This window comes from Anser anser, assembly GCF_964211835.1.
Source record: "Anser anser genome assembly, chromosome: 12".
Classification (NCBI taxonomy): Eukaryota; Metazoa; Chordata; class Aves; order Anseriformes; family Anatidae; genus Anser; species Anser anser.
Genome location: NC_139733.1, coordinates 6728716 through 6751587, shown reverse-complemented (window position 1 = coordinate 6751587; position 22872 = coordinate 6728716). Strand labels below are relative to the sequence as shown.

At 35.1% G+C, this 22872-nt stretch overlaps 1 protein-coding gene across 27 annotated transcripts in view; it reads left to right on the top strand.

Annotated features, from left to right (window-relative positions):
• The window catches only part of ATP2B2 (ATPase plasma membrane Ca2+ transporting 2), a 413900-nt gene extending 391431 nt beyond the window's left edge, over positions 1–22469 (top strand). For 13 of the 27 annotated variants that reach the window (XM_083796485.1, XM_083796480.1, XM_083796479.1 and 10 more), the window contains 3 exons: positions 2633–2815; positions 9383–9469; positions 18882–22469. In XM_083796485.1, coding sequence (XP_083652611.1) covers positions 2633–2815; positions 9383–9469; positions 18882–19193 — 582 coding nt within the window. In that variant the 3' untranslated portion in view covers positions 19194–22469. The other 14 variants (XM_083796487.1, XM_083796484.1, XM_083796478.1 and 11 more) reach the window with 6 other exon arrangements.
• The last annotated feature ends 403 nt before the right edge of the window (positions 22470–22872 follow it).

Here is a 22872-nt window from a genome sequence, read left to right as displayed (position 1 = left end):
AACACCCGGACATTTAATTAAAACTTGTATTGGAACACCTCAGCAAATGAATCACTGAAAAGGCTACAGCTTTATGTAGAGGAAACAGAGTAAAAAAGCTTCCCTTGTGGTCAGTGTTTAGTGACCATAAAAGGAAAACATGAGCTAGAAATGTTTTATTTACATGATATACAGTCTGTGGCGAGTCCTTTCCATAAGGAACTCTGCAGTAAGAGATGCTTCTTTTCCTTCAGGAGAGGCACTTCCCCTCTTTTCAGCCTTTTCGCTCCTGTTCTAGGTCTACTACAGCACATAATTTTATGCCTTCGCTCTGGAACAGTCTCCTGAATCTGGCATTCTTGTGACTCAGTATAACCAAGTGATGTTAAAGTTGGCACTTTTAAAAGTGATATAAGGTGTAAGGAATTTCTGGGCAGCAAAGCTGCAATGATTTGAGGAACACTGGTTACTAAAAGGTGGCCCCCACCACTTCTGAAAACAAGGTCTTTTTTAAATACGTCAAGTGACATTCTCAAAATGATTGATTGCTTTTGAAAATTGCAGTAGTTTTCCTGGGAATAATATTTAGTTCCTTAAGCTACATTCAGTCTATTGAGTCTGGCATTACTTGGATTGGGTTGGTGTTTGCAAATATGGAAAAAAATCACCAAACAAAAAATGCATGAACATGCTAGGAAAAGAATTAGGGCAGAATCTGTCAGCCTGTCTGAGAGAGGTCCTGAAGGAGAGCTCTGTTCTATCACACAGAATCTCTACCAAGTATGGTTGTTTGTATATATGCTGTCTTGTAAGCACTTCATCCACATGAGATTCATCAGATTTCGTATAAACATTCTCAAGTAGCTTCTTTCTGTAGAGTACTGGCATTAAATATTTTTTTTTGAAAGCTGGGAATCTGAAGCAGTTTCAGTAAGTATTGCAATGACTAGCACTTACCTTTTTTTTTTTTCCTCCTGTTCTGTCTTTGCTCATGTCACACCAATTCATTACTTTTCCAAGCTCACATCATGTTTTTCAGCCCTAAAGTACATTTAAAAAATGTTCCACAGTAGTGTAGAAACTGGGTTTTGGACATTTCATTCTGTCTTTAATAATAATATAATAAAACTGAAGTTGTGGTTCGTGAAATTCAAGGAGAACCTTAGCAAATTCAACAGTTTATTTTCATCCTGAAAATATACAGTGCCTCTTCATATGTGTTTGCTATATATGTTCCAGCTTTCCAAAACTGTAAGATGTATCTTCACCAACTTTTCTACAACTGTCTGATTCTTTCTTACCCAAGTCTTCAGTCTATTGGCAAAATTATTTCTCTGTCTCTTTTTCTAAATTGATTTTAAATCGTCCATGCAGTCTGTCTGCCTTTCCGGAGTGCCTTTGATGCTCTCATTTTCAGGATAACAGCTTAGCCTGTGTTGTGCCTCATGTGCTCTGGACAATATCACATGCCAGAGGGCTGCAAAAATCAGTATCACAAACTGGATAAGACTTTCATCCACCAGACAGCATCTTTTCCTCAGCTATCAAATGTCCAATAGTTGTAGTTTCTCATCTTCAAAATTCTTTCCTGTTCCAGCTGACTCCTTTTTTTTTTTTTTTTCATGCATTTGGGCTTCGGAGATGTGATTGCTCATTGCTGAAACAAAAACAAACAAAAAAGAAAATGGCAGCACTTTTTTAGTAAATTGGTCTAATAGTTGTTTTTGTAGGAGATTTTTTAAGCATTCAAAATGTTCCAGGTAATGTCTTGTCTATACAAGCCATCTGCTTGTATACCTATTAAAGCTGACAAAAGAAATCTGAACAGAGAGAGTGATCAAGATACCAACACGGAAATGTATTCAAAATAATTGTGTTCAACACAGTCTGACTACACTATTTGCAAATTTTTAAGATTATTAGCCATCTCCTCTATTAATTAATTCCAGTGACCACTTCAGTGGCCAAACTGAATAAGGAGAGGGGCTGAGTTAAGCAGAATATATAATTAATATATATAAATATATAAATAAACACAATAAGGACAGAGAATAAGACAGAGTTCTACAAAAAGTCCAATGTGAAGATATTCAAACCCACACCTTGAGAAAACTTGTTTCTGTTAAATGCTGAGAAAGCCATTTTGATTTGACGAAACAAAGGGAAGCTGACTACATGAGCAAATCTAGTGTGCAGAGATTTATAAGCATGCAAAGCAACTCATTTTCAGCTCACATTAACGGACAGTAGACCACTTTCAGTCATTAGAAATCCCAAACATGAATGGCAAAAGTATCAATCTTGTGAAATTTCTTTTATATGATAACATTCAAATACTTATATCCCCCTTTATTTATTTATTTATTTTTTGAGGAAGGACATCACTTCTTTCTAGCTTTAAACTTGTTCCATAGCCACGTATTGCCAATGTGGTTTAACAATACCAGTAATGCTGATTGTTTAAACAGTAAATAAGGTGTTTTGGGGGGCTAAAATGGAGTTGGATAAAGTGCTATTATGAATATACTTATCGTAGCTTTTCTGAAAGATTAGAGAATTCATTAAAATATCAGAGTTCTTTTGTAATTAGCAACTTATAATGTTATTCTTATTGAATGAGGTTTATGTTTTCAGCATCTTTTTGTAATTTTAGGTCATTGCAACCATCCCAACAAGTAGGCTAAAGTTTTTAAAAGAGGCAGGGCGGCTCACTGAGAAGGAGGAGGTCCCTGAAGAAGAACTCAATGAAGATGTTGAAGAAATTGATCATGCAGAGAGAGAACTTCGACGTGGACAAATTCTCTGGTTCAGAGGCCTCAACAGAATCCAAACCCAGGTATGTTAAAAGTAAATCCCCCCACGGTCTAGAAATAATATATTTAATCTGTGATCAAGGCAAGATAATGTTATAGAAAACTACAGAGATGGTTGTGTGTCAGAATGATGGTACTTGGAAATTGCTTTACTGATTTCAAAGGAACAACCTGTGGAATAGTAAAATAGGCAAACTTTAAAAAGTGTGTGTATAGCGGAAGTGAAGAGATTATAAAATGATAATATGCAAAAATAGGAATACTTTTTTTTTGAGACTACTGCGGACATTGTTTTTCTACTCCAGTGATAACAGCTGATAAAATAGAGCTACTTGGAAAATGCTAGCTGTCACAATGGCTAGCAAGATGTTATGAAGGCCTTCTAAAACATGCCATTTTATTTTGTCAAAAATATATTGTTGTTCCCACTGATGCCATGACAGAGTAACTTACTGTTGGGTCTAAAGTGTAAAGCACCAGTTGATTTGAAAAAAAAATCTTTTCTGTTCTGACACTATTGTGTATGTAGATCATGGCTAAAAGGAATTAATTTTCTTTCTTGCAAGGTCATGAAAAATCTGATTCTTGATTTATTTTAAGTAGTAAGGGCTTAAGCATCTATTGAATGCTGAAATGTATGTGTTGGCTACTATGGATGATTTCTTAGACTTTTTTTTCTTATGACTTTTCCTAAATGCAAAAATCCATGACATTTTTTAAGCAAAATGAAGGGAATTCAGATAAATGTTATACTAAATACTTGTACAGAGTCACAGTGCTAAATTTAGTGCAGTTTAGGCTATTTGGTAAAATTTGTCCTGTAGTGCTAAATTGTTTCAACTATTTTGCCTTTTTCATTGCAGTGAAGTAGCATGTTTGATAGCACTTTAGTCTTTCTAAGATCTGTGCTAACTTGCACAAGAGACCAACTTTGAAAGATACATATTCCCCATGATATCAGGTGGTTCTGTGAATGTTTTACATTTGCTTACAAGAAAAAGAGGTGAATAATTAAGAAAACTATTTTTTTCTTTAAAGAAACATTCCTTTAAAGAACTTTTTTATTACAGAAGATTTCGAGTTTGAGATTTTTGTCTTAACTAGAGAAAGATGGTATTTTCTCTCTTTTTCCATCTACAAATTGATACTTTTTTTTTTTTTCCCCTGGAGAAAAACTGTAGTCATACATTTTAGATAAATGGGGGAAAGCAGTAAACTGAAGCTAGGATAATTAGGTCTACTTGGTGCATCACAGCAAAGTGAGAAAGGCAAGAGAGTGAAATCTGCTGTTAGAGAGAGTCTTTGGGTAAATTCCCAAGCTTCTGAGGTAAGTGATTAAACATGGATCTTCAGGGTTGTGCGTCTTGACTCCTGTCTTGAGTCGGGAGCACTCATCAGTAGAGAAATCTCAAATTGTCACAGTTCCTCTCAGTTTAAAAGGTGACAAACAGGTGCCCAGGTAATGGTGATCATTATGGAAAGATGACCTCTAAATGTGCATTCTTTTCTTCCTGATTGGCTGTAGGAGGAGTATTGTCTGTTGGCATTTCTGTCAGGATGTCTTTCTGGTTGTGGTGAGTGCAAAGAACTACAAGCACACAAAAAAAATTACATCCTTTCAATTCTTTTTCTAGTCTGAGAGGTAGTTTTTAGCTCTTCTGCATATCTTCGTCCACTTAATTCACAAACAAATTATTATTCTTTTACACTATTTAAAACAAAATGAAATTAATTACATTTCTTTGCTAACATCCATCTTCTCAGTTTCCATTCTGCTCTTAGTTGTAGAAATATCTTTGGTAGGATGCACTGTTTCCCCTTCTGCCAAGAGGCTCTGTGATTTTTTTTTCCTCATTTTTTTTGTTCAATGACGTTGATTTTTACATCCATTTCACATCTGTGGAATGCTAATGGAAAAAAGGAAATGGGCCAACACACTCAAAAAGAGTTCCAAAAGCAGTTACAAGATAACCACTGGAGAGTGATGAACTTATATGCAGGTCAAATTAGACCGATTGTTGGATGGACCTTGAGCGCATTTTGATGTGCTATGTGTTGTGGCCCATCCAAATGAATTCATACACTTGTACTACATTTCTCAGGAAGCCATCTAAAGAAGAGTTGATGGAAGAAGATGAGGATGTCTGTAGCATCCTTGGGGAGCTGGAGGATTTGCAAGAATCCTCTGATGTCTAATGCACTTCTGGAGATGCGGAAGAAGAAGGTAGAGCATCCCCTCACTTTATGTATGTAAGAGGATGTCAGTTAAGATTAGGAATAAACAATAGACTCATGACTTGATTGATCATTCCGATCTCAGCAAGACTGGTTTCTACCATCACACACTTGTACTGTATATTAGATCATGTTTATTTTTGATTGTTTGCTATTCAGTCATTACTGGACAGATAGCTACAGCATTCAACAAAAGCCTTAACTCCTAGGAAAGTTATAAAGAATCTACAGTAGGTTTTTGTTTTTTTTTTCCTCTCTGTCCAGATAATTGACAGATCTCCTTTGTGTACTGTTCCAGTAAAAACCTCATCCAAACTGGCAAAAACTTAGCAGTAGTAAAGACTTTTTTTTCTTTTTTCTTCTTTCTTTTTTTCTTTACTCTCAAAACAAAGGTTTCAAACCTAGGCAACCAGAGAATTTCCATTGTTGACTCTTTATACTGAAACATCAGGCATTTCTATTTTACGCTGTACGTGCAGAATTTACTTTAAAGAAAAGTGCATGAAAAATGCACATAACTGAGTTATAGAGATTGGCTATATATTTCGGATGTTCTTTTTTTTCCTTTTTTTTTTTTAGTCTACTTTTGTTCATTTAAATATCATTTAGATATCTTGTTGTCTTATAAATATACCTTGTGCCTTCTCTGCATGAATGCATGCTGTCCTTCTCTGGATGGAAGAGTGGCTACTTACTAGATAGCTCTGTCAGAAGAGCCTTCACAACTGACTCATCCTAGTTATGCAAGCTTCATAAAGATATAAAGGTCTCAAATTTCATAGAAGACAGGGCTTTTCAACCTCTGCTAGTTATCGGCACTGTTTTCCAAGTCTTTGTTGCAGTTCTCAAGAATTCCTCATTCTGAAGGAGTGAGAGAGTTAAGACTGATCATACCATCTGGGCAGATCTAATAATATTTGAGAAGTTCCACAAGTTCATTGCATCTTTTTAAACTGAATACCAAAATGTTTATGTATTTACCTCATATTTGAGTATGGAAAAATTGTGAAGTGTGGAGGTTCTAAAACTTATTTTTTACAACATACTGCCTGACTCTTTCCTCCCTCCCTATCATCCTGTAATTCAAAGTTTGTTTTATCTGCTTAAGGTGGGAAAAAATATTCTCTAAATATTAGAAAAGGTATTAGAATAAAAGCAATACATAAAAATACACAGGTGCCATGTTAATGCATTTCTGTGCATTTCTGTAGCAATTTAAAATTTTCAGAAATTCAAATGTCTAGGGACTGCTAATGAAAAAAGGAAGACGCCTCTTTAGATAGTCAAAAAATACAGAGGTGCTGTATTGCCTTTTCTTCCTCTTCCTTTCTGCATTAAAACCTTGTTCTGTAACAAATGCAAATGCCATAGCAACGAAAGTCACTCCCAGCAAGTTGTTGTTTTTTTTTTAAGTTAGATAAAAAGATAGCACCTCTTTTTTTTTTGTCTTTTTTTTTTTGTCTTTTTTTTTTTTCATCATTCTGTTTAGCATTATGCAGAAAACAGTGCAGGGGAGCAACGTTAGTAGAATGGAAACTGTTTTATTTCATGCAGGTTAAAGTTGAGTTTGCTTTACTAATACTAAAGCAAACTGCCAGAGATTGAACAAAGCTAAATTGTTCTCATTCTTTAAAAAATAAAATAAATCTTTGTTGGAGATTAGGTGAATGACACCTGGATCTTGTTGACATTAATGACAACAGAAATGCTTGCTGAAATTCTGTTCTATGTCAAGAGTCATAAAAAAGTTTTGGCATATCTGTCCTGTCAGGACTATTGTGTTAAGATCCAACCCCAACCCCCCCTTTTTTTTTAAACTGCTAATCACTGATATTTCAATTAGCTGTGTATACATTTGTTTAAAATATAGATCTTCTAAATTATAGAGCATAAAGATAAGAGAGGTGAAAAATATAGAACAGCATTTTTTTCTTCTACCTGAAGGCATGTAATCAAAACATGATTACATTCTTTGTTTTGTTAGAAAATTTTCAAACTTTTTATGATGTGTGACTTAGCCTTTACTTTCTCATTTTTAGCAACTTGAATTGTTCTAAATAAATTCAGTCTTCTGTAATTACAAAAGCATCCTATTTTAAAATGCATTGTTTACTTATTTATTTGGATGAGCTCTTTCTTCCTTGATGTTTCCTGATTTTGGAAGATAAACTCCTGGGCCAAGTTCTCCTCTTCTTCCTTGGCTTTAGGCAGAACACAGCCCTGTATGTTCAGCCTTTACGATTCTGAAAAGGTTGTCATCATTCCCTTGTGGATTCACTCCATGAAGATCTGTAGTTATATTTTTTTTCATGAGAAAGAGTAAATTACACACCTGTAATTCTTGTTCTCTGGAGAAACTATTAAATACAGATCTTCCCTTATCTTTTCATTCCTGCTTATACTAGGGTCTTTTCCTTTCAGTTAATTAGAAAGGCATTTATACATCTAAAAATGTCTTTTGGCTTAGGATTTATCATCTGTGTCTTCCACAGTGCACTTCATGCTCTCAGTGAGAGTCTTTAAAATCTTTCTTGAATGTTCTCTTTTGAAGAGTGCTCTGTCACCTATATCAGATCATGAAAACCCAGGATCTTTATCTAATTCTACTTTTGTACAGTGAACATTTCAGGTGAGTATTTAACATGCCTTCATATATAACCAATGGTTTGAACCATATGTTGTTATCTAGATGCCAATGATTCACTTGTACCCTTATTCCACATGCTAACTCACCCTATATTGTATTTTTTAACTGTGATATTTGTATTGGACATGTAGCTCACAATAAGTTTGCTGCAGGAACAGAGCAAAGCTGGAAAATGTCGTCATGACTGCTTAATACTGTAGCTATCAGTATGCACATGAAATGCATGTTGTATTCCGGGCTCTCATTGGAAAACAATGTGTCAGTGAACAAAGCTGTTCCATGTTTGTCTAGTAAAAGTACAGTCAGATGATTGTACAGCAGTAACCTATGATCCCTTTTACTGGGATCTTGATATGGTTATTTCCATAAAAACCTGCAGGAAAATAAAGAATGAACTCCAAAGACTAAGATAATGGGGGGGATGCATCCATACCATTAGAGATGAAGCCATATTAATTTATTTATTCCTAGGACTGACTGCAGTAGAAAATGTTAGCAGTTATTATAATGCTTTCAGCTTGGAGAATTTATGAGGGCTTGTACCAAGGTTTGTGCTGTTGAAGTTGATAAATATACCACTTAACCTTTTCCCAACTACTTTCTAGGCTGTGTCTCTTCAGAAATCTGGGTTGCAAAATATAAATTTGGGAACAGTGGGCTTCTTCAAATAAGTGGTTGGGTGAATTCTTCTAGTGGGTTCTCATACTGTTTTGTTATGTTGTGGTGGCACTAATGCAACAAAGAGGATGTTTTGGTGTGTATGGATTTTAGCATATATTTATTCTTTGCTCCTATCTACTGCCAGTCTCTAGTTTTACATACATTTGATACATAGGGTTTGCTTTTTATTAGGTTATACTGGTGGCACAGTCTTGAAATACTTACCCCTTTTTTTTAACTCATCTTCTCAGTTAATGACTAAAAGTACTCAGGAAGGTATTCAGCATAGATATATGTAACACTGAGTGCAATATGCATATGGAAATAAGAAGTAGAAAATGGTAAAGTAGAAAACTGCAATATTCAATCCAGTTCAACATCATTTTCTTTGTAATTTTAAGCATTGTATAAAGATAAAATATTAATATTTTAATCTGTAATTATAATAGACTAACATTCATTATCACTGTTTAATTTACAAAAAACTTTCATTAAAGAAAAAGTCAGATAAAATATCAGAACACTTTCTATTTTATCAAGCTAGTATACTGACAACCCTGTTCTTTGTAGACAAAATGGATTCTTATATTGAATATTTTTATAGGCTTTTGTTGTTGTTGTTCCTGTTAAGTAACTGAATTTTCCACCCTCTGGAAGAACACGTAAAGAGCAATAGCAAAGTAATTTTATTCTCAGTAGGAGAAAAGTGGAGGTTAGCTATTTCAAGTATGCCAGTTGTATTTAGTTTATTTACATATAAATAAAATGGTTTAAATTTTTAAGATTTTTATTTCAAATCTTCTAGTTGTTTAAACTGATGCAGCTCTACTGTCTCCTCTGTGGAGCTGTTTCATTTAATCCAGGCAGAAAAATTGGACCATTTCATACCTAAAAACATTATAAAAAGAACAGTTAAAAAAAAGTATTTATTTCAGTTGAAGTAAAACTGTGTGCACGGTTGATTTATTGTTTTTCATTATTATTCCTGTCAGTTTTGCAACTGTATCCATACTTTAAGCAACTTGTCTCATTCTTTCCTCCATTGCAGATCGAAGTAGTCAATACTTTCAAGAGTGGCACTTCCTTTCAGGGGGCTCTAAGGAGACAGTCCTCCGTCACAAGCCAGACCCAGGATGTAACCAATATTTCTAGCCCTAGTCACGTATCGTTATCCAATGCTCTTTCCTCTCCTACCAGCACATCTGCTGCTGCGGCTGGGCGTGAGTGTGTATTCTTAATGCATCAGACCTACAGAGATGCCAACTTATGTAGCAGTCATTTGAGACTGAGCTACTTTGCCCTTTCCCACTTTGTCCTGTTATGTTTATTAGTTTATTACCCAGCTACACAAAACTGGATTACTTTGTGTACAGTAGATGCTCTTCATCATTTATTGCAGGTTACGTTAGCTACTGTTAGAGCAGGAATTTGTAGACATTTTTTATCCAGTTATGGAGACTCTATTTGAGGTTTCTGTGTTATGTTTTCCTAATGTCATTGTATATATTTTTCTTCTGCTTATAAAGTATGTATTTTAAATAGTTCTTTGAAAACCTTGTATTAAGAGAAAAAAAAAAAAGAAAACAGCTTGTCAGATAAAAGATCATTCTGTCTGGAAGACTGTATAATACAGGTCACTCATAGCCAAGGAAGATGTACTCTAATTGGGATGGATACAATAATGAACAAGGAAATAGAGAATGTAGTTTATGATGCAAGGCTACGGGATTATCGTTTACATGAATGATGAACAAAAAGAACTATTTTCTCTAAATCCAGTTGGAGATAAACATTAAGTAAGGAGGGAGCTAAACTACTTAGTGGACAGTGTTGATGCAACAAAATAAATAAGTCAAAAAACTTATTTTTGAAAAAGTGGGTTTCTAAACACTGAAATTGTGAAAGAGCTTTATTCTAGGTATAAGTGAAGCATCTAGTGAAGTTAATGAAGAGAATAAAATTTTTGAAAGGGCTGTTTTACTGACAGTAAAATGTCTTCATTTGCCCAGTAAGACTCATATTTCTAACTTTGTTTAGCATTAAAAGAATATTTAACTTTATAGAAGTCACTTTCACAAGCCTGTCCCACACTTTACAGACTCATGCAGTAGTTACCCGATGCAAGTTTTAGTGAAAAGTTGGCCAGACAAGCCAGCTAGAGAGGGAAACCACACAAGGAAAAGGCAGACGAGAGGGAAATAACGTTCCAGAACTGCTGGATGAAAAAAGGAAGCTTGACCTTTCCCTTCAGTTCAAGCGCAACCCCTTCAATATTTGAAAATCAAGAATAAAGAAATTTCTGACATACATTAGAATTTTTGTTGGAATTAAATGTCAAAGGAGAAACTTTACTTTTGCTAAGAAGCCAAAGATCCATTAAGGTTTTGACTTTGTCTGTTTGCTCTCAGAGAAAATTTTTATCTTTTTCTGTCTTGGTGGAAATTTGGCTTGCTAACTTTTACTCCAACAACATCAACAATTTCAGGGCAACATCATGAGCAAGAGAAGGAAAGGCATTGAGCTGCAGCCAATATGTTTTGATTTATTAATATTATGACACAAACCCAATGAATGACAGTGGGGGGAAAAAAAAAAAAGTTGTTTATCTCCAAATTACTCCTCTTCCAGAACCTGGAAAACCTTTCCAAATCCAAATTTCATAGAAATAGGGTATGTTTTAATGAATTGGCATTTTCTGAGAAAATTTCATTTGCAAAATGAACACCTAGCTCTACTTTTCAGCTCCTTGCTTAAAATGCATGTAGTGGGACAGGACTGACTGCTTTCCTCTTGGCTGCTCACAATGAATGAAACCCTAAATTATTACATTTTTCCGTGGGGTGGGAGAAATAATGGGATAACTGTACCTCTGGTTTTTAAGCCTTTCCCTCTCTTCATGAATTTTTAAAATATTGCATATGTAGCTATCACATGTCATTTTTTGGAAACAAAAATCCTGTAGTTATCCTATTATTTTGGAGCAGTTTAATGTTTGATTCAAAGAGACATCAAAGCATTTTTAAATTTTATTAATTATTAATAGCCACACATAAGTTTAGTAACTACTTAATGGAAAAGATGCCTGTCAAATGCTGCCTCATCTACAATAGTTGGGGAAACAGATTAGCAAGGTGTTACCTGAATTTTTCAGGTATTCATAAGAATGGCACATTCAAATCATTCAGAGGTTTGCAGACCTTAATGAAGAGTAATTTATACAAGGAAATATTTACTGTAGTACTGAAGTTTCCCTAGTTATGCTGAAATTGTTTAGCTGTCATAGTGGTTTTGCCATCAACAAACTACATGTTTCTGGAAGTCAGCATTAGTTGGTAATAATCATTAGGTAGAGGATCTAACTGTACACAAAGTAAACAAGTTGTTCTTTATCCTAATCTGTTTATATCTAGTTCTCAAATGTTGTTTATATTTTCAGTAGGTAGCCCCTTCAAGAGAATGCAGTTTAAAATTTTCCAAGAAAGATGCACGTTTAATATTCTTTGATGTTCCTCCTTCCCCCATTCTCACAGAGTATATAGTTAATAATGTTCTTAAGTGGAAGCAGTCAGAAACCACAGGTCTCTTAAAAACAAACAAAACCCCACAAAACAACTCTTTCTTTCATAAAAGGTTATAAATCAAAAATATTGTTAGGTGTAGGAAACATCTAGGGAAAAACAATTGAAAAACAATTGATGAGGCCCTAGCCCAGGCTGCCCAGAGGAGCTGTGGCTGCCCCATCCCCGGCAGTGCCCAAGGCCAGGCTGGATGGGGCTGGGGGCAGCCTGGGCTGGGGGAGTTGTCCCTGCCCTTGGCAGGGGGTTGGGACTGGGTGGGCTTTAGGGTCCCTTCCAACCCAAACTATTCTGTGATTTCTATGAAGCCACACCAAAAAATAATCTCCCAGATCATCAGTCTGCTGCAGTTTTTGTATTTGCAGGTTCCTTTTTCTTTATTCTGTTGAGGTCTGTCATTTTGGTCTGAGATTTTTAGAAGTGAATATTTTACTCATTCAAAATTTTTGTTATATTAATGCTAGCAGCAGTGGCCTCAAACAAGCCACTTCTGAAGATGGCACAGGAAAAAATATGTGGTGATGACTCTAGCGTTTCTAGCAGCAAATTAATGTCATACCAAATGATCACAAAATATTCTCAGTATACTTCCATCATACAGATCTCTGAAGTTTTTTAAATTTATTTTTAAGCGTTTTTCAGCAAAAGAAGAACATAGCCTAATTAAGGCTGTATTTTTGTTCAGTTTCACTTTTTTGGGGTCTAAAATTTTCTTCAAAAGTGGGGCTAACTCTCAGGTAAAAAGAAGTTTTTTTTTTCATTGCCACTTTAACTCATAAATAGCTGAAATTTAACAGACTTGCCAAGAAGCCATCATTTTAGGTAGAATACTTACAGCTGTAACATTTGCCTCAGAGTGGCACAAGGGCATGAGCATCTGCAAATTATGTCAGAAACTGTAGCACAGAACTTGATTCTAGTAGCAAGCTTGGTTCTAGTGTAGCAAGCTTGATTCTAGTGCATATTGTGATACATTTACTAATGAACAATTTAAAAGAGAGTTTGGCTTAGCTTTTGTAATCTATCGTGCATGAAAATCAGATACTCTTGTATTGAGAAAAAATTATTTACTGTTCAGCAGCTTTTGCTGAAAATAGATTTTTTTTTTATTTTTTATTTAGAAAACAATCTGTTTTATTAAATGTAAGGCAAAATTACTGTCTCATACTGATCTAAATTCAAAACACAGATGATCAAGTCAAGTGGGCAAACCAGCCTTACTGAAATTGCCACTTGCTTTCTGTAGCAACATAGTTTAACTGTCACATGCAGAAATGGAACCAGCAAAATGTGACTTGAAATGAAGTCTGCATCTAAAATGATGTTTATAAAAGTTGCATCATTTAGGGACATCAGCTGATAGAGACAGAGATATCATAGTAAAGCTTAGACGTTCCCACTTGTTATTACAAAGATTTCCCAAACTTACAGGGCCAAGATAAAAATTGACTTCTGCATATCTTTCCTTTAGGGAAAATAAGTAGGTTTAAAGTCTTAATCATGTCCTCAACTGGAGATGTGTCGTGCCGAGAAGGTTTATTGTCCTAACATAGAAATCATTTCTTTACAAGGGTGTATAATATATTTAAGCTTTGTCAAATCTGATACAATGCCAGGTTCTATAAATTTGCAGCAGTCCTATAATAAAGTAGAGATGCTATGGAAAGCAAAAGCCCTGCATATGGTTCTGATCTTTTGCCCTGAAATTCAGCGGAATAATAGTCACGTGAAACTTTTGTGAAATGAGAACCAGGCCTGAGGATGTCCCAGACTGCGTGGTTATTCTATTCTGCCCTTGCTACATGTGGTTTGAGTTTTCAGTAGCACTTCCTGGATTTATTGCATATTTATGTAGAAGGAGAGTATGCATCTCTTTCACTCATTAACGCAGAAACTTAGAAATTATAATTTTTCTAAAATTTATTTATTTTTTATTCATTTTTGAATTTACTCACCTTCTTCATTATACAATCCAGAACATGGTAGTCGTATTTACAGGTGACTCCTATACATACAATATCTCTTCCTGTAGATACCTAATCTGATTTTATTCACCTAAAATTGGGAGGATTCAAAAATAAACAAAACCAAACACACTGAAGATATGCCTTCTATTTCAAAGCTTTACATATCCAATAGTACTTGACCAAACTCTTACATTTGTGCAGCTATAGTCTTGATATAGAATAGCGTCAGTTACACATAAGAGTTGGCATCTCTTTGCAAAACTGACCTCTTGTTTACAATTTTATACTAATCACCTTACTGATCTTTCAGTATTGAATTTATTTGCTTTTGCAGTGCCCTACTCTCTACTGTCTGAATATTAAATGTGTTTGTTTTCCCAGAGGGCTAGAGAACATTGGACAAAAGGGTTCAGCAGGAGAGAGTGAAATAAAAAGAGGTTGTGAGTCTTTAACCTTGAGCCTGAAATGAATGTGAACCAAACTCAAGATACTTGGCTTATATGAAGCCAGGTAAACATTCGAGTATAAGCCCACACACTACCAACCATAAGACATCTGCTGATGATTAACAGGCTTTGTGTATTTTGCCTAGATTGTTGTATTTAGGAGTGAGATTCTGAACTTCATCTTTTCTTCTGAATGGACAAATTTGTAGTATCTAAAATTTTTATTCTTTTATTCTTCTTGCCTGATGCAGTATAATAAATCTAACTTTCAAGGTGGGATGAAACTCAAGAGTTTTTTCTATTACAGCTACAGAGAAGAAAGAAGTGGAAACTTATAGCCATGTCAAAAATGTCCTGAAGTGTTGTCCCCACAGTCTTTTGTTTAAAAGCAGTTCATTTTTTTCTGTTGTCTCCATTACTGTGAGAAAAGGGAGCTGTATCACACTGTTTGTCTTCCCTTGGCATTGTCAGTATCATAAAGAAATCTCATCAACATGAGCTCCACATAGTCCATAGAAACCAACACCTTTTAGGTTCTATCCATCATGGGTATGTCCCTGCTTTTACATGCTGTACATTCTGTGAAGTTTATTGGCTTTACCTTCAAAAAGTAATTACACTTTGTTTCAGCAGAGCCCCTAAAACTTTTACAGTAGATATTACTTTATATAACCTTGAACTTACTTTAGCATGTATTAAAAAAATGTTGCTATTGGGCCATGTAACTCTCAGTAAATAATATTTTTCATTTCTTTGATTAAATAGGGTAGTGCTGTTATGTACAAATTAAAATACCACGTTTGTATTCAGCTACCTATGTTTCCACTAACGTACTGAAAGAACCAAATTTTGTTCCTGTAAGCAATAATTTGATACATTAAGGGAAAGATTAACGAGATTTTGAATTATATTGTAATGAAGAAATTCTGTCACTGAATGAGGTATGACACTAAAAAGTAAATGTTTTTTTCCACATACCAAGCAATACATGCAGAATTTAAAGATGGAGAGTTTCAACTTAATTGAAATATTGATGGAAATCAATCTCTGTAACTTTAGGGAGATGTTAAAAAAACAAAGTAGTTTTCTACAGATCCTTAGAGAAGGAAATTTACTAGAAAGCTATCTCTAAGTACTCTCAGATTTAGGGATTTGTCCAGATCTGGCCCTTATATTACTGTTGTATTCAGCAAATGAGCTACTTTACATATCAGCAGGTCTAAACTACTTTTAAGTAGTTGCTTTTTTTTTTTTTTTTTAAATAGAAGTCACTATGAACAAGCAGAATCTATGCCAGTAGCATCTAAATGCTCCTGCAGGACTTTAATGGTCCATGCCAGAACTTTGTCATAGATCTTTACATAAAGTGAAACGACTGCTGGCTGATTGTATCTTCTGCAATTAAAAACCTTCAGATTGCTCTGTAAACACATTTAGTCCAAGCAAAAGATGTTAGTATAGTGTTTTCTTTCAGTGGGTCATCAGTTTGAACAGTCCCAGCAGAGTATTGAATTCAGGTCACGGCAGGCAGGTTTTCATAACTTGTTTTCAAATACAACCTAATTCTATTGGTTTCCCCCAGCTGTGTAACATGCAAATCAGCTAGTTAGGTTGACTAAAAGCTTGGCATTAAATGCAACTTTTACTCCAAATTTTGGTATTAAATGCAGTATCAATGCACAGTTTTTAAAACACTTTAAATCAGTTCTAACCCTACCATATCCTTTTCTGACACTACTTCTGAAATCTTGCTTAAGCAGAATTTCAGTGACTTCAGTGGTGGTTTTTTTCTACTTCAGAACTTGGAGTCTCATAAAATGAAACTAAGTTCCTCCCTTGCTAGCCTGTAGAGGCTTAAATGCAGTTTGTGTGGCCGGAAGAAAAGCTTTACTTTCACTGGGTACTACAGAATCTGTACAAGCATAATAAGAAATCATAAGCCTTTTCTATTTAAGTGAAAATCTAATTTACCTTTATTAAAAAAAAAAATCTAGCTGGCAAACAGAACCTAAATCCATGCAATAAAAAGTGGCTGCATTCAAAATTAAGTATTTACTTAGTCGATAAGTTATAGTGAACAGCTGCAATTGAGTAAGATGATTTATTTTTATTTAGATAGCAGAAATAATAGGGATCTTTGCAGAAAATACCACCATATCAGCCTATATTATAAAGTAAGCATGTTACAGAGAAATTCCCCGATTTAACTTAGCACAATGTGGTAACGTGTCTTAAAGATTGCTTTGGCTAACATGCTGGTTTTTTCATTATTTAGACTAATTACTTTGCACTTTAAAATACAAGATAGAAAGGCCTAGATAATGAGGGAATTAGTATGTCAACTCTACTCTATGAGTTCAAATCCTATTTTTAGTAATGCAAATGAATCTTTTATCTCAGTCTGTTCACTACAGAACCATAACACAGCAAAACACAATTCAACGCAATTCAGCCTGCATAAAGCCCTGCTTTATAATTCCAGGTGCTCTGTCAAATAGAGGTGCTAGGTGCACCATCTGATTGTAGCACATAATCTTTACTCTTCTCATCCTCCTCTTGCCTTGCATGCCTGCCAGCCTCCTGATATCTTCCAGTACCCCACATCTGGCCAAGACCATTCTGCACCGCTCTGGTCCTCTTATTTGGAACTTAAGCAGTACACAAACCTGCTTTTTGTACTGTGTTACCTGGTGTTACCAAACATATTTCCAAAGAGAAGGGAGGGTATTTGGCCTCTGACCTAGGGCCATGGATCTGAAGATGGCATGACTTCTGCTCTCAGGATTTTTGAACGATAACGAATATTTAAAGGTAGAGAACACAAACAAGGACAAAGGTCAGAGAGATCAAAATACAAGTCAGCCTCTTTCTCAAATCTGCTGAAATTCTGTATGGCTTGGACAGCTCCAACCACAGGATCAGCTAGATCCCACAGCTGGAACACGGTGACCCCATGTCATTAACAAAATACAGTCTGCTGATTCAAGGAGGAATTAAAGCTTTACAAATTAGTGCTGTATTAAACCAATCAGTAATGTGCAGCATATTCACATGTAAAAAGATACACATACCTACCGCCAACCATTTCAAATGCGTGTGGAAAAGCTTTCACAATGCCTGCTTGCACCTTTTTCTGCCTCTGCCTGTGTTTTGGTCTCCCCTTTAAGTAATGCTAAAAATTCACTCATGAACTACATGGAAGTAGAAGGATAGAACTCATATTTAGTCATAAAGCATTTGCCAACAGATCACATTTTTGCCATTCTGTTTTTTCCTCTCTGCCCCTCACCTCCTTCCAAAAAGTTATGTTTTTTCAGTAGTAACACATAGCACATTCCTTCACGTCTTTTCAGGACCAGCAGGTCACTGGGATACAGACAGCATCCCTCCCTTTGCTCACCCACAGAGCACTAGTGTCCCCACTCTGCCATGCTCCTCTCTCTGCTCCTTTCATTTCCTACTGAGAAAGCAATTTGCACTGTGGCTGACAGTCTGATGGGCTGAGCCTTGTAGTTTTCACCTGTGTTCTTATTGTCAGGTGGCTAACAACATTAAATTTATCCTGGCATAAGTCTGCTGACCTAGTTTAAAGACTGCATATATGGCATAAATTGTGTCGCTTTCAGCGTCTAACCTTACAAACAGTATTAAAACTGAGACACAGAAAATGAAAGAGCTTGCTGTTTAACAATGCAATTCAAGTCAAACCAACAATCAATACATTACTTTATTATGTTTACTATATATTAAAAAGTTAAATGGCTAGAACAGTGGGTCTATACTCGAGTGTTTACCTCACATATGCATGAAGGAAAAATAAAAGTTGGTTCAACAATACGATGTTCACATTATCCAGGCTTCCAAGTGTAGTTGTTGTGTGCAAGTTATCTCTGTTCATGTGGTAACTGTGTTTTTTTTTTTTCCTTTTTCCTTTTTTTTTTTCCTTTTCCCCCTGTGATAGCATGATTATGCTTAGTATTTTGTCTGCTTGGCTTTTTGTGCTCTTGGCTGCATTCATTTAGATTTTGCTTTAAAACATTGATATTACTGATAGCTTTTACCCTTGGCTCCTGTGTGTCTCATATGTACCCATCAAACTGTGTCTCTGTTCTGTGCTTTTCTGTTTGTGAAGTGTGATATGTTATGTGTAATGTGTTTTTTTTTAACAATACAAAAGAGACTTTTTTAATTAAAAAAGCCTTCCTACTTACTCACTGCAAAACTATCAACATGCATGGTTTTACATTTGCATTACAATTAACATGGCTTGTCTTTTACTAGGGATGTACCACACGAGTGGATGTTCGCTTTCTTTAACCAGTACTTCCCATCAGTTCTTTGATGGCTTTAAACTTGATTTATTTTAATATTGCAGTTGATACAGATATTCAAAATGCACATAACTGAGCCACTCGTTTATGCATATAACATCCAGAGACTATGGACTTCAGCTGCCTGCACTGCCCTAACCATATGCTACATTCTTCACAAAGTATTCTCTAACAGTGTTGCCCTTTAAAGGTGCTACCTCTGACATCTCCTTCCTTTTCTCCCCCCAGATCCGCGTCGTGAAGGCATTCCGTAGCTCTCTCTATGAAGGTTTAGAAAAACCAGAATCTAGAACCTCTATTCACAACTTTATGACTCATCCTGAATTTAGGATAGAAGATTCCCAGCCCCACATCCCACTCATTGATGACACAGACCTAGAAGAAGACTCTGCTCTCAAGAAAAACTCGAGTCCACCGTCTTCGCTGAACAAGAACAACAGTGCTATCGACAGTGGAATAAATCTTACAACTGACACAAGTAAATCAGCTACCTCTTCTAGTCCAGGAAGCCCAATACATAGCCTGGAGACATCACTTTAGCTGAAAAGGTCACCGCAAAAAAAAAAAAAAAATAGTAAAATAAAATAAAAACCACAGCAACCGAAATATATAAATATATATATTAAAAACATTGCTGGCTGAAAAGCTGTTTGAACTCTTATTCACTCTGAGACAAGTGAATGAATTGTTGATCACAATGGTTTTGGGGAAAGAATGAATGGCTGATTTACATACCCCCTCTTGTTCCCTTTCAGAAAAACAAAACAAACAAAAAAATACCCTCCTGCATGAATGTACTGTACACTTCTGGCCCTTCTTTCTCTCTTTTTGTTTCTCTTTATTTTTATTTCATTTTGTTTTATTTTTCCTCCTTAAGCAGGAACTGCAGAGGACTTCTTTCTGAGGCTATTTATCCAATTCACTGGTCTGTGAGTTTTTTGAAATGCTTGTGTGGCATGGACTCAATTGTATAGATTAATTTAAATAACTTTTTTGAAGTTGCAAAGCTTAACTTGCACAGTAGATTTGCACCAGTTGGACAGAGGAACTTAAACATTTATGAGACTATATATAGAGATATATACATATAAGTATATACATAATTAATTATATATATGTATATATCTATCTATATATATATAGTTATATATATATAAAGTTTCTTTGTTGGCATGTTGCCTTGTTTCTGCTCAAATTGCTCTGACTATTTTAACTTATTTATGTCCTAAAAAAAGAATGTAATTTGTTTACAAGCCTGTAGATAATATCCTTAACTATTTGTAGGGTTAAGAAAGCACTTCCTGCCGAAGTAGTATAAAAATGGCTCAGCTCAGCTCATTGAAAACATCTGTAATATTGCACCCTGGATATTTTATTACAACTGTGTTCTGATTTCTGCCTGATTTTTATTTTTATTTTATTTTTTTTTGTTAAGTAATGTAGATATTGCTAGTAAATAACAAAAGAAGCCAAAATATAACACATTGGATGTAGCATTGTGATCCTATATACAGGGAGGTAAACCAGGCTTCCTTTGTTTCAAATAAAAATCAGAATGATCAGGTTCTCTCTCTTTTTTTTTTCTTTTTTTTTTTTTTTTTCTTTTTTTTCCCTCTGATAAACTGCTTGAATTTGTTTTGGTGCAACAGATGATAATGGAGGCTATTTCATTCTTTAAACATATGGCAATGGCTTCCAAAAATAATTTTGGAGAGAAAGAATGTGAAACTGAGTTGAGTTTATAAATAACAGATTAAAAATAAGTTATATTTGGTTTGTCTATATGGAGATCAAACTAATGTTAAAATATTGTGATATATTGTGTTAATCCTTTTCAGTTAGTAATTTAGGCATTTATTTCCTTACTACTTACAAAGTATGGGCTGTTGGCATTTTGGATGAAAATTACTGTAGGTTGTTGCTTTAATTTTTTTTTTTTAAAGAAAACTATCATTTCTGCACTACTAGGTCTGACTGAAGCTATATTAATTGTGTATTGAGATATGCTTTGTGTGATTTTGTTTTTAACCAAGCTTGTCTTCCTGTAGTCACAAGGTATACTGTAACAATTGTTTTACTTAGAGCTTTCTACAAAGAAAGCTATTTGGAAAACCTGCAGTAAGAGGGTGAAAAATATTTTTCAAGATGGTAACAGCCCTGGTAACTTAAAACTTATGAGCTTATATAATTGCTATGTCAACCACTTGAATGCTAAGCACTTTGTGGATCACAGATTTTTCATAAATAATTTTTGTATTTAATATAAAGTTTGCTTGGAGACTTTTCAGCATATGATCTTTTCCATAATTGTACAGTGCAAAAGATATTTTGAATTACACCACTGATTAAGCCAGATGTGTTGAAAAACACTCTCAAACTAGCTTGATAAATTGATTTGTTAAGGTATTACTGGTTGTCTTAAAGTTGGCTAATAACATGGTGCATCTCTGCAGTCACAAGAACTAATCCAAGCCAGAACTCTCCAAAACAAGATTAGACTCATGGCCAAACTGCAGACTGAACTGACTAAAGTGTTTTCAGGGTGCATCAAGACTATTCAGCCAGGTAAAGCTCAAATCAGCTTGAATTGCCAGCTTCCGGACTTTTGTGTAGAAGCTTGAATGTTTTTGGCTCAAACTCATAGTTCGCTGATCCAAACTTTTCACTGACCAACACAACAGGTCTTGGGAGGCGTATACAACTCTGTTTTCAACAGATAGTGGTACCCATTTCTTAACAGTAAAAAGCTAGCATGAAAGCATTATTATTTTAGCTAATTCCTAGCAACAAAGTGATTGAAACTCAGTCAGGATTGTTCTTTGCTTTGTAAATATGGTGATTAACCTTTGTATAACATGTATTGGGTTTCTATGGCCTATTTGGGATATCATATTCAGAAGAAAAAAAGTGTTATCTATTTACAGGGAAGCCTCTAGCTTTGGACTTGAACATCTTCAAAAGCTGTTAATACTGGAACAATTTATTTTCAGCATCTTAACACTGACTCTTTGCCTTTTTATTTTCAAACACTTCATATTTTTTCTTGGTTTAATTTTTTTTTTTTTAATTTTCCTGTAGGAGTACCCCTCTCTAAGGTACCATTTGCAGACTTGAAAACTGTTAAGAAAATGAACACTGCATTCTGTGTATATATAGTAAAACATATATAAACTGAGATGCATAGAAAACCTGGGCTTTTGTGAGCAGAGACTGTGCTTTATGTATATGATAAATGATAGATTTTTTTTTTAAAAAAGCAGAATAGCTATGACCTTTCAACTACAAGTCGTGCATCACAATTCCTTTCTTTTATTGCTTGACCTCTCTGTGATGGGAACAATGGATCAAAAACCAAAATGATCAGTTTGTTAAAATTCCCTGCAATATATAAATGCTCGCTCTCGACGTACTGTACTTAGCAGCATGAGATTTGTGGACAACAATACAGTGGTACATTGGCAATCCATCCCACTAGGGGTTATTAATATATGTTCATTCATCTGTTTTTATGAATTTTTTTATCTAGACAATAATTGTAAATAAAGAACTTACTCTGTCTGTTCATTTAATACTATGCAAAAGGTTATGCTTTCTATTGTTATTCTTATTCCTACAGTGTGATGCTGGAATGTTTGTGGTTTCAAAAAAAAAAAAAAAAGACAAAAGTAAGTAAAATATGTGATGTAAATTATTTTATAGTTTGAAACAAAATGATAAAGTTTTACTCTTGCTGCTTACTGTCTAATAGATCTCTCTTGGCAGGAGCACAAGTGGAAAATTTAAAGAAATAAATTCACAAAGCAGCATGAACAATAACAGTCTGAACGTAACAGCTTTCTTTATTTTCACTTGAAGTCATTAAATCTAGCGTTAGGTTCCCACTGGCATGTTTTAATGTAATCGTGTATGCCAATGCTCTGGATTGGCAGCAGGAAGCCTGCTGACCAGCCAGCGGTTGCACTGGCTACCTCAGGCTTTCCTTACGCCCAGGTGCTGAGTCAGCCCCGAGTGCTTTGTATTCCTGTCTGCTGCGCGACAACTGCTTGGTCCATGCTGTGGTGGTGCATGGTGGTGGGAATGGCTGAGCTGAATGCTGCAGAGAACTTGGCTGAAATTAGTAAGTACAGAACAAGGAAGATGCATGAAGGCCCTGTCAATTTGAGTACGAAAAAAATTAGTTTAATGTTGGTCCTAAGATGAGCGTCAAAGTCTGTTTCCC